We start from the raw sequence: 12,812 nt of genomic DNA on the forward strand, positions 1-12,812 counted from the left end.
TCTCTTGTGCTCTCTGAGGGAGGCCAGATACTACGTTGTGAAATGCCCTTTGTAGAGACCCTGGCGGCAAGGACATGGTATCACTGGCCAACAGCCTGAGGACATGAGGCCTGCCAACAGCCATATGAGTGAGCTTAGAAGCACATCTTCCCCGAGTCAAGTCTTGAAATGACTGCGGCCCCAGCTAACACCGTGACTACAGCCTGTGAGAGACCCTCAGCTAAGCTGCACCAGGATTCCTGACCTACAGAAACAACAATAAATGTTTGTTGATTTTGCTAAAATTGTCAAGCAGCAATAGATAATTAACACATTGTTTGAAACAAAAGAGAAATACGAGGTTAAACTATGAAACACGGGAAAACCCATGTCCACACTAAAACATGTTCCGGACATTCATTTCAGTGTAGATACCAAATCATCTTTAAGCTTCAGTCTCCGTACCTTCCTATACAGCTCCTTGATTTTGGGACACTCACTGCTCTGTTCTCCCAAACTCTCTAGCTAGAAATCCAGATGCATTTCTTATAAGGAGATTCCAAGAGAACATTCCCATACCCATACTACCTATAGGCCTAGAATTCGAGCCCTGAGAATCTTTCCTGGGCCTTTTTATTATGGCTAGGCCTGCACCGACATCTTTCAGAGGAACCAGAGAAATGGTAACCTGCAAGAAATGGTACCTTCCTAAGAAGCATTTCCCACCCGACTCATCACTAAATTCTGAAGAAATGAGCGTCATTAACTCTCTCTCAAACTCAAGACCTATTAAATCAGCCATATTTTACATCCACTAAATCAGCCTTGCTCACTGTCCAAAACCTCCAAAACCTAAGTCCAAAAACTGTCAGCCTTAAAACGTGTGTGAGACACTATTTCCTACTATTTTCTTTCCTATCCAAACTTCCTTGTGAAATTTAGGTTCCATGCTCCATAAATACCCATACCTCCTCAACTTTTCACATAATGCTCCTTTCATTCCTGGCCTTACCTGAAACCTAGCTCTTATTGGACACCACCTCCCCCTGCAGCCCTCTCTCCTATATCCCATGTACTTTGGCGTCAGGAGGTAGCATAAGCCTATGTTTTCCTCACTCTTCAACACCACTTTGAAACTATTATTTCTCCACCTTCCGGTAACAGCCCTAAATCTCCTTGTGTTATAATCACTTTTCCCTTTCCCCAGTGCTATCACCTACTAACCACTCAATCACTGTCTTCAATCATTAAACAACTTTGACACAAGGGTCACTGACCTCCTTCTACTTCAATTACTGCCACCATTCTGGGTAACTTATGCCCCATTCAAAACCGTGGTCTCTCAGTTCTCTGGTATCTTCAGTGACATTTTTCTCCTCTACTCCATTTTAGTCACTGACATCTATGGCTGTATCCTAGACCATTTCCATCACCCTAAAATGTACCATCTCTGAATAATGCATTTAGTTACCCTGTGGTAACTCTGAAAACCTATTCTTCTGGCAATCTCCTTTAACCTTCCCCAAGAAAGTGTCTTTAAAATGATTGGAATGTCCAGCGCATCAATGTCTCTACATACTCCACCTTGAATTTTTTCGTGGTCCATCACTTCCGTAATTCTCTTGTCAGTTTTCAATATCTTTGCCCCATGGCTATTCCATCCCACCTGCCTGGAAACATTGCAATTGTAGATGAATCCAACTGTCTGTTTCCTCTACACCCTAATATGGACTGCTGAGCAGTATTTGAGAAATATGAGCATGTGAGAATATCACACAATTCTCCAGGGTGCTGCCCATGGAACATTTATGGTCACCAATACACCTGGGCCCTTAGTCCTCCATCTGTAATCCTTGTGTTTCCCTAGTCAGCTCTCCCTTCTTTGCTCACAGTGGCTATTTTGGATATGTCTCCTTTACCACAAATAATTTTACCTTCTAATTTGCAGAGAAACAGAAGCCATCAGACAAAACTCCCTCAAACTTGCTGCTACCAAACTGACAAAATTACCTGCCTCCACACCCATCTCCATCTTCTCCTGCTATTGCTTCAGAGGCACCCCTTCTGCTACTGAAGGCCCATCCCTTCATGTGTGCTCTAGATCCTTTCCCTCCCCATTTCTCTTTGCTCTTTTGGACCTTCAATCTTTTTCTCTACTGGCTCCTTCCCATTACCATTCAAATATGCTTATCTCTTCTATTTTATAAAAAGAAAAATAATCTCTCAATTTTCTCTCAAATCTCTACTCTGTGTCAGTTAATGGCCCTTTCTCTCTTGGGCAGTTCACACTCAGGCTTTCTGAGTTAGCTAAAATTGCTCTCTTCTACTTTTTAACCTTCCAATTTAAACCTCAACTCACTCCAATATCACATGGTAGAGAAGAAAGCCAATGAAACGGCTCTTGCCAAGATCAGCACTGAAGTTCTTTTTTTGGTGAAACCTAAAGGAAAATTTTCAAGTCCTTACAGTCAATGGTGGATATTGTTAACTATTTCCTCTTTTGGAACAACAATGTTATTCCCTTGCTTTGGAATTTTTTAGCCCAGGTCTTCATCTTCTCTTTCTATAATCACAGGGGATATAAAAATCTCCCATACCTTTAATTATCACATTTTTCACCCTTCCCTTTGATTCCAAACCCACTATCTAATAGCCTACCTGACATTTCTGCTTCATTGTCTCAGACTTAACATCTTGAAACTTAACATTTTTGAAACTAGATTATTTTCCCTCACAAACTTGTTCCTCATCTAGTGTTAGCACTGAAATGTATCACCATCCTTGTAGCTGCCTATGACAAAAACCTGGAAGTCATTCCTGACTTCTCCTTCCTCCTCAGCCCTCGCATCCAACACTAACCCTTATGGATTATAGTTTCTAAATCCTCTCAGATACTCAGATATCTGCTGACTAAATGACTCTCTCACATCTATCAATTCTTCCCTAACCCCCAAGGCCACCATCATCTTTCACCTAGATTACTGTACCTAATTTACCCAATCATTCTTAAGGTGTCAGAATAAATTAATTTGTAACTTCCTCTAGGATGAAAATCACCCCAACACTAGGTTAAGTGCTGTAGCACTACGTACTTGCCCTTTCATACTACTTAACACACTTTGTGGAAAATGCTCATCTGTCTTACTTCTAGATGATAAGTTTCTTGAGGACAAGGTAGCATCTACCTAGCCCACCACCACACCCAAGGGTTGAGAACAGTCTTGGCATAATGCAGATCCTCAGTAAACAGATCCTGAACAGTGATGAGTTTTGTATTCTCTTTCAGGTAAAAGGGGTGGGGGAGAAAGTTAACAGCAGAGTGAAAAATGGGCTAAGGCGCAGAGAGGTGGGGATAAGATGAACTGTCTGGAGGGGGCCCCTCCAAGTAAATACAATTCCTTTTCACTACATATTAGAATCAAGCATCTATCTTCTGATTCCCCTTTATTCACCCTTAAATATCCATTGCCATTACAGGCACTCAAATGTTTGCTGAGGGACCCTAGAAGGACTATGCCTGGCAGTTAAATTAGCACAGCTGGGATACAGTCAATTTCAATTACACTTGTTGGGTTGGAACCCCTCTTCTATCCTCTGCTTGCTCACTTTAAAAAGTGACTCAAAAGGGTTCACCATAAAGGTAGCAACAGTCTCTAACTCCCTATGAAACTTGACATGAGGGGGAAGAAGCAACCACTCCCCTCACCTTGCCTTTTTTTCATACAAACTGTATCTGGAAGTAGTCAAACAGTAGATAAGGAGAAGTTTCTCTTTATAGAAATACTACAGCTAATTTTGTAACCCCTAATGAATTAATGGAGCTAGGCATTAAGTATCAATGGCTGTTAATACCACAAAAAGAGAGAAAACCAGACATTTTGTGCTTCCTGATGGAAGACCACAATGCCATCTATGAAAAAGTCTTGTCCAAAAAAAGGGGGGGGGGGCTTGAAACCAAATCTGATCACATCTCTAGATCTAAATACCAATTTATAGGAAATACAGAAGATAGAGGATCATGTCAAACTTCACCATGGAGATGTTATCAGCAAAATCCAGACTATGGAAAACACTAGAAAACAAATAACTTTGGTTAGTCAACAAACATATAGCAAAAAACTGAGAGACAAAAAGGAAACCTACAGATTAAAAGAGGCTTCAAAGACATATTAACCAATCTCTGTGCACGAACCTTATCTGACCAGAGTCAAATAAACTGAAAAATTATGACATTTATGAAACAATTGCAAATTTGAATACTGACTAGACATCTGATGCTACTAAGGAATTACTGTTAGTTTCTTTGGCAGTGTAATAATGGCACTGTAGTTATGCACTTTAAAAAACTGTTCTTTGTCCTTTTTTCCCAGGATTGCTTTAGCAATTTTGGGTCTTTTGTGGTTCCATATAAATTTTAGTATTATTTGTTCTAGTTCTGTGAAAAATGTCACGGGCATTTTGATAGGAATTGCATTAAATCTTGTAGATTGCTTTGGGACTTTGGACAATACCACAAAGCTACAGTAATCAAAACAGTATGGTGTTTGCACAAAAACAGACATATAGACCAACGGAACAAAATAAAGAGCCCAGAAATAAACCCACACACCTATGGTCGATTAATCTTTGACAAAGGAGGCAAGAATACACAATGGAGAAAAGACAGTCTCTTCAGCAAGTGGTGTTCAGAAAGCTGGACAGCTACATGTAAATCAATGAAGTTAGAACACTCCATCACACCATAAACTCAAATTGGTTTAAAGATCTAAATATAAGACATGACACCATAAAACTCCTAGAAGAAGACATAGGCAAACATTCTCAGACATAAATTATAGCAATATTTTCTTAGATCAGTCTCCCAAGGCAAAAGAAATAAAAGCAAAAATAATCAAATGGGACCTAATCAAACTTAAAAGCTTTCACACAGCAAAGGAAAAACAAAAAACAAAAAACCCATCAACAAAACAAAGACAACCTACAGACTGGGAGAAAATATATGCACAAATGATGCAACTGACAAAGGGTTAATATCCAAAATGTACAAACAGCTCATACAACTTAATATCAAAAAAACAGACAATCCAATCAAAAGATGGACAGAAGACCTAAACAGACATTCCTCCAAAGAAGACATACAGACGACCAACAAGCACATGAAAAGATGCTCAACATCGCTAATTATTAGAGAAATGCAAATCAAAACCACAATGAGGTATCACCTCACACCGGTCAGAATGGCCATCATTAAAAAGTCTGGAAAGAATGTGGAGAAAAGGGAGCCCTCCTACACTGTTAGTGGAAATGTTAATTGGTACGGCCACTGTGAAAAACAGTATGGAGGTTCCTTAAAAAGCTAAAAATAGAACTACCATATGATCCAGCAATCTCACTCCTGGGCATAAATCCAGAAAAGAGGAAAACTCTAATTCAAAAAGATACATGCACCCCAATGTTCACAGCAGCACTATTTACAACAGCCAAGACATGGAAACAACCCAAGTGCCCATCAACAGATGATCAGTTTAAGAAGATACAATGGAATTTTATTCAGCCACAAAAAAGAATGAAATACTGCCACCTGCAGCAACATGGATGGACTTAGAGAATATCATACTAAGTGAGGCAAGTCAGACAGAGAAAGAAAAATATTATATGATACCACTTATATGGGGGAATCTAAAAAATAATACAAATGAATCTATATACAAAACAGAAACAGACTCATAGACGCAGAAAACAAACTTATGGTTATCACAGGGGAAGGAGAAAAGGACAGATTAATGGTATGGGATTAACAGATACAAATAATCTGAGTAAAAAATTACTGAATCACTTTGCTGTACAGTTGAAACTAACATAATAATGTAAATCAGCTATACTTCAATTTTAAAAAAAGTAATCTTAGACACAGAAAACAAACTTATGGTTACCAAAGGGGAAAGGGAAGGAGGGATAAAACAGGAGTATGGGATTAACAGATACACACCTCCATATATATAAATTAGATAAACAACAAGAATTTACTGTATAGCACAGGGAACTATATTCAATATCTTGTAATAACCTATAAGGGAAAAGAATTGGAAAAAAATATATGTATAACTGAATCACTTTGCTGTACACCTGGAACTAACAATATTGTAAATCAACCATACTTCAATTAAAAAAAAGTATTCTTTTTTTTAAAAAATGTATTTGGTTGTGCCGGGTCTTCATTGCAGCACACGGGCTCCTTAGTTGTGGCATGCATGTGGGATCTGGTTCCCTGACCAGGGATTGAACCCAAGCCCCTCGCACTGGGAGCACAGAGTCCTAACCACTGCACCACCAGGGAAGTCCCCCCAAAATGTGTTCGTATCTTTTGGAAATACACAGTGAAGTATTTATGCAAGAAATGATGGCTGGGATCTTTTCCAAAAATAAAATGGGAGGGCAAGTAGATAGGGTACACGTAGATTACTATATTATTCTGTCTGCCTCTGTATATATTTGAAATTTTCCATAATAAAAGGTTTAAAAACACATTACTAGCAGCAGAAAAGGTCCTCCTACCATTTTCTCTCTTTCCCACTCTTTGTTGAAGTTCATTACTACTTACTGGTTATATCACTAGAGATCTGGTTCTAAACATTAAACAGAAAAGCTGAGGATCAATTCATAAATGAATTACACACATAGTTATATACTAAGCAAGCAGGGATCTGATCTGTATAATTAACTTTTAGCTTTCTCTTTTCATTTAACTTCCAGGGGAGATTAATCGCAGGTCAAGAAACCTTATTTCTAGAAGGGATGTTAGTCATTCTTTCCAACCTACAAATATTTATTGTTGTTATCTACTATTTATCAGGGATTGTGGGGATATAAAAATGGATACAACTGGAAAGGATCTTTGCCCTTCTGGAGCTTACAATCTACTGGGGAAAACAGAAATAATCACAGAAATCAACATAAAACTGCAAATGTGGTCTGCAAAGGAGAAGAACAAGCTAGGACAGCCTTTAATAATGGGATGTGAACAGTTCAAGCCTCTTGAGAAAGTCATGCTGAAGCTCAGACACACACAAACGGATGTTAACTGAGTGGAGTGGGATGAGAAGAGCACTAGATGGAACAGGAGCAGACGGTGCGCGGGCTGCAGAGGAGAAAGCCCAGGAAAGGTCAGCGCGGCAGAAGTGCTGAGAGCAAAGTGTGACATAAAGCTAACACGCTGGGAAGGAGCCAGATTATATAGGTCATAATAAAGGGTTATCTTATTCTAAGAACCAAGGGATGCCAACAAAGGATTTTACAAAGAGGGTGATTTACTCATGTAAAGATCATTCCGGCAGAGTGGATGTGGGCAGGAAACCAGGTGAGGTAGAATGAATTTCCACAAAGTGGTAGAGATAAGGGCACCAGGATAGCAGCTTTGGTAGATCATGCTACTGTGATCCTGAGAGAGTCAAAAAGATTATTTTCATTTTTAATTAGTGTCAATGGTTTTTGTCTCTGGAGCAAATAATAAAACAAAGCAAATGAACAAACCCCAAGCGGTTGTCACATGGGTAGATCCTATTAAGACAGGTTAAAGGAATCTTGGCATAACTGAATCACAGTCCCACAGATATATATCACTCATCTACATTAGGATCTGGGAGTAGCTGTAGCATCATTAATGTGATCTTGTAACTTTGCTATGATTTTATGGCATACTGAAGTTTTACATTTTTATATGAAACCTACTGTTCCTTTCTCTTACGGTTTCCTACCCACTTCATGATTATAAAAATTCTACCCTCATTTTCTTCTTATCTTTTAGTATTTTTAATAGTTTTCATTTTTGACATCAAATCTAATCTACTTAGAATTAATTTTGATGTAAGAAGTGTAATAGGGATCCGATTTTTTTTTAATGAATATCCAGCTTATTGGATAGGTGAGGCGTTAAAGTATATAATAATTGGAATACAACCCAAAGCACTAATAGTGGGTCTAATCCTAAGCAAACAATTTTTTTTTTCTATCAAAAAGACAGAACTTTTTTTCTTTCTACATATGTGTAGGAACACATAATGTTCCCAAAGAATTCCCTAAACAATACACAAAGAAATAACCCAAATGTGCTATTTAGATATAATTTCCCTAATTTACCATCTATAGAGTTTTCTCCACTACAGTGCTCACCAGTAATATTAAAATGAATTATCTTTTTGTTTTAACTCAGTAAAATAAATTTAAGTACTCAAGTATGAGACATTTTAAGCTTTAAATTTTAATGAACTAATAGAAGCAGGCTCTTTTAAAATAAATAGTATCATTAAAAGTAACCTACAGACACTAAGGGAATATTTTATATCAACAGTAAGAAAATTTCCTTAAAATTAACTTAGTGAAATTGTATTTAAAAAAATGATTCATTTACAACATAAAATATTCATTGAAAAAATGTGGAGAATACAGAACACTCCAAAGAAAAATACTGTCATAGTAGGATGCATTCCAATAAAACTCTAATAGAAGACTGATGGCAACATAACAAGATAACAGTTCTACATTAAAAAAAACAAAATTGACTTCCGTAATTTTGCTAAAGATGACAATAGTAAACATCATTAGGCTATGTTTCTACTTGGTATGAGCATTAGAATCATCTTTTTCAGTGATAGGATTTAAATTTCTAGATTTATGTAACCTTGAAGTACAACATAAAACAAGAACTATAAGTTCTTACGACCATTTTTTAAAAACATAAAAATGTCTTTGCAAAGAATGCCACAGAGAAAGAGCAAACCTATTCAAATGCAAGCAATAATAACTAGGTCAAATCACATATGACCAAAATGCAGCTTAGTATTTATTTTTCAAAAAAATTCTTCTCACGCTAATCATTTTAGGCTAAAACAGAGACACACAATTTAGAGCTATAAGATATACTTAGAAATTTTGAAAGCATTATTGTTAGATATAATAAAGAAAAATGACATAGCATTTTGGTACTGAATTCTTCTGGAGATATCCATTCAAGACTAAGAAAGTAGATAAGATTTACAGATCTTTCTGAGAATCATCTCACTCTGTATTCCTTTTTAAATATTTAAATAGTTAATTGGAAAAAAAATTAATAAAATAATTTATTTACCTGACCACTACCCGAAGTTGCCATGTTGATTTCTGCCACTCCTTGACTTTCATTCTGTCGCTCAGCTTCATGTGAGCCGGCTTCATGCTTGCTCTGAGATGACCTCTGTTAATATGGAGTTAACATCATTACATACAAAAATGGTGTATGCTTTCTTAGCCCAGAGCTTTCCTTCGTTCTTGCTTTAAAGCTTTGAATGCCTCAATTATACAGGTTTACAAAAGCATGGAACTGCACTTTATACTTCATCAGCTCCAGCAGGGTTGACTGTTGACTATTTCGGTAAAAGGAAAGTGAAGTGTGTCCCTCGAGCATTAGAGCCACACAAGACAAAGGATTTTCTGAGACTCACAGAAACACCATCCTCCACCAGCTGTGCTCACATCACTATCAGGGATATAACCCAACTAGAACAAATAACTGTCTTTTCCGCAAGGTCACATGGCTCTGGCGTTTACTAGAGCTGCAAATGTAACAGTTAAACTATTAACCTAAGCTTAAAAACACCTTCTGTATAACTGTGTTTATACACAGAATATATATATACATCTTCTGCTAATAAAAGTCATATGAAACCAACAGATAAGTTCTTAAGATTCTGTTCTGAAAAAAACCAAAAACCTTTTCTAATGTAGCCACCATCTGCTATGTAAAATGAAAGTGACAGATTATATCCAGTAAAAGCAGTCATTTCAAGAGAGATTATATCCAGTACAAAGCAGTCAGTTTGAAAAAATATCACTGCAGAATCAAAGAAATAAAATAACTTTTCCATTATCTTTTATAGAAACAATCACAAATGTGCCTACCCTAGGAAAATGATAACGCAAAAATAAAAATTACACTTTAAAAAATTTGACATAATAGTGGAAAACTGTATTACAAAATGGCTTCCACTAGAATTTCTTTAAACATAAAGCTTTCCTAGACCATTTAAGATGTAACTTAATAATTTACCAATATTTCCATCAATAAACTAGTATAAGTTATATATAGGCAAAAGAGATGTGGTCCCAATAATTCAGAAACAGAAGAAAAAATATCACCATGGGAAAGTTACACTACGAAATTCAACAAAATCAACAAAAGTGGAGAATACAAAATCAATCTAGAGACAAAATGAATCAAAAACCACTAAATCCACCAAGATTTGACACTAACATAATTGAAGACGTCAATATAAGAGTACTGAGTATCTGCCATGTTGGTTACTTTCACTAGGTGCTGGGGAATACAGCGTTGGCAAAACCAGACACTGCTCAACGCACTCTTCAAGCTTCAGTCTAGTCAGGGATACTATCAAATAATGAGGGAAATGACAATAGAGTTAAAACTTTGACAAGTACTCTGAAGAAGGGTACAGGGCGCTGTAAGGATATACACCAGAGGGACGCCATACGTTGTGGGGACTTGGGGGGAAGAGCTCCCTTAGGAAGCGTTGTCTGAACTGAGATCTAAATACAAACAGGAGTCCTAGGAAATGGGATGGGGATAGAAGGTGAAGGTTTTAGGTAAACAGAAGACCATGTGCAAAGAACCTGGGCTGGGAGGAAACATGGCTTGCTCTAGAACATCAAAGAACTACAGTGTGAAGAGTAGAACAGAAAGATGGTAAAAACAAAAACAAAAACAAAAAACTTACTGATTTTACTGAATTTAGTGTGATTCTCAGATGGCACTCTTGCCCTCACATAACTAATACCAGTAATACTAATGGGAAAAGGTGCATGTATTTTGATTTTTTTAAGTCAAATTTAAAATGGTCTAAGTAGGTAGGAAAGAGAAGCGACCAGTTTGGAGACTATGTATTAAAGTAAGTATTAGATAATGGTACTTTACACCTAGGGAAGCAGTGATGGAGATAAAAGCAGTGGAGACAGAGGTAAATCTGAAGGACTGCGTGATAGATTGGATATGGCGAGTGGAGGAAGAGGTCTGGTGTCAAGAATTACTCCTGTGTTCCTTACCTCACACGACTGAATAATGATGGTACCATTCACAGAGATAGGTAATACTAAAGGAGAATGAGGGTATTTTGGAGGATGTGGGGCTCATAAGGAGGAGTTAGGAGGAGAAGGTCATTAATTATGCTTTGGATATGTTGGATTTAAAGTGCCTTTAAGACAACTAAGTAGAGATGCAGAGTAGGTACACAGATTTAGGAGTCTGGAGCTCAGGGCTAGAAAAATGAATTTGAGGGCCAAAAGCATACAGGTGGTGAGTGAAGCCCTAAGCATAAATAAGATGGTCTCAGGGAGGGAGAGAAAATAAAGAGAAAAGTGAAATATGTCTTAAGGAATGTGTATGAACCAAAAAAGATGCCAAGAGTATAATATTTCAAGCAACAGTGTTCAGTAATGTGGAAAATATGAAGATGAAGACTGAAAATGTCAATTAGCAATATGGAAGTCATCAATGATCCATTTCAGTGAAACTATGAGAGTAGAGACTAGACTGGTGTGTGTGAATGGTGGGGAGGAAATACAGACTTGGAGTCTAGAAACACCTTTGGAGTGAAGATTAGGAAAAGACAATGAGGACGGGAAGGGGACAGATGAAGAACAGTTGCAGGGAGAGGTGGAATTGAGGAAAGTTCATTTTCTGTTTTTAAAGATAAGACTTGAGCATGTTTAAATTCCAATGAAAAGATGCTACAGAAGAGAAAGAAGATAAATATGTGAGAGAAACGAGGTAAGAGTACAAAGTTCCTGAGAAGGCAGGAGCTGAAAATCCAAAGCACAGGAAGGAAGGCAGAATGCTTCCTGGTAGGAAGGAGAGAGAGCTCTGACGATAGCTACTGTTTTCTCTGTGAAGGAGGAGATGAAATTATTAGAAGGACAAAGATTAGTAGACATCAGAAATAGTCGTTTCCAGTAGAGAGAGAATGGGGGATCCAGAGAAACACAGTAGGCCTGCAGGACTGCCAGGCCCAACTGATGATGGATAATGATGAAAATAATGAAGTTAAAAAAAAAATCTAATGTTTGTTATGCACTAATCACTTGGCATCTATTGATTTATTTAATCCTTACATCAACTCTACGAAGCACGTACTATTATTACCCCCATTTTACAGATGAAGAAACTGAGGAGGCACAGATGATAAGTATCTGGCTTTAGGTCACATACCTGGTAAATGGCAGAGCCAGAGCTGGGATCACAACCCAAGCAGTCTGACTCTAGAGCACAAAGTAATATTTAACACTTACTATCTTTATTTTCTTTACTTATTTACTTCCCTTTATTTTTTCATTGATCCTAGGCGACAGGCCTGTCTGTGTTCTTTGATCACTATCTAAAACTACGGCTAACACTGAGAACAGAGAGATTGTTTCTGATTCCTTTGAAAGAATAATCCTATCTAGTTTCCTTATTCCCATAGTTGCTGGACACCTTCCCCAGTTTTCTATCCTAGGACTAAAAAAATTAAAAAAACAAACAAAACAATTTTGTTGAGGTATTTACATATCTCAAAATTGGCCCACTTTAAGTGTACAGCTCAATGATTTTTAATAAACTTACCAAGCATCACAATACTCCAGTTTTAGAACATTTTCATCACTCTAAAAAGATCCCTTGTGCTCTAAAAGAACCCTTTATAGTTAATCCCAATTCCCACCCACAGCCTCAGGTAACTATGAATCTACTTTGTCTTTATGAATTTGTCTTTTCTGTACATTTATTATAAGCAGAATATGTGGACTTATGT

The 12,812-nt window shown here is 37.3% G+C and overlaps 1 protein-coding gene across 1 annotated transcript in view; it reads right to left on the minus strand.

Annotated features, from left to right (window-relative positions):
- Positions 1-12,812, minus strand: part of APC (APC regulator of WNT signaling pathway) — a 133,113-nt gene that overhangs the window by 27,321 nt on the left and 92,980 nt on the right. The window contains 1 exon segment of the mRNA XM_061189516.1: positions 9,104-9,208. Coding sequence (XP_061045499.1) covers positions 9,104-9,208 — 105 coding nt within the window.

The sequence above is a fragment of the Eubalaena glacialis genome, chromosome 4 (assembly GCF_028564815.1).
Source record: "Eubalaena glacialis isolate mEubGla1 chromosome 4, mEubGla1.1.hap2.+ XY, whole genome shotgun sequence".
NCBI classification, from domain to species: Eukaryota; Metazoa; Chordata; class Mammalia; order Artiodactyla; family Balaenidae; genus Eubalaena; species Eubalaena glacialis.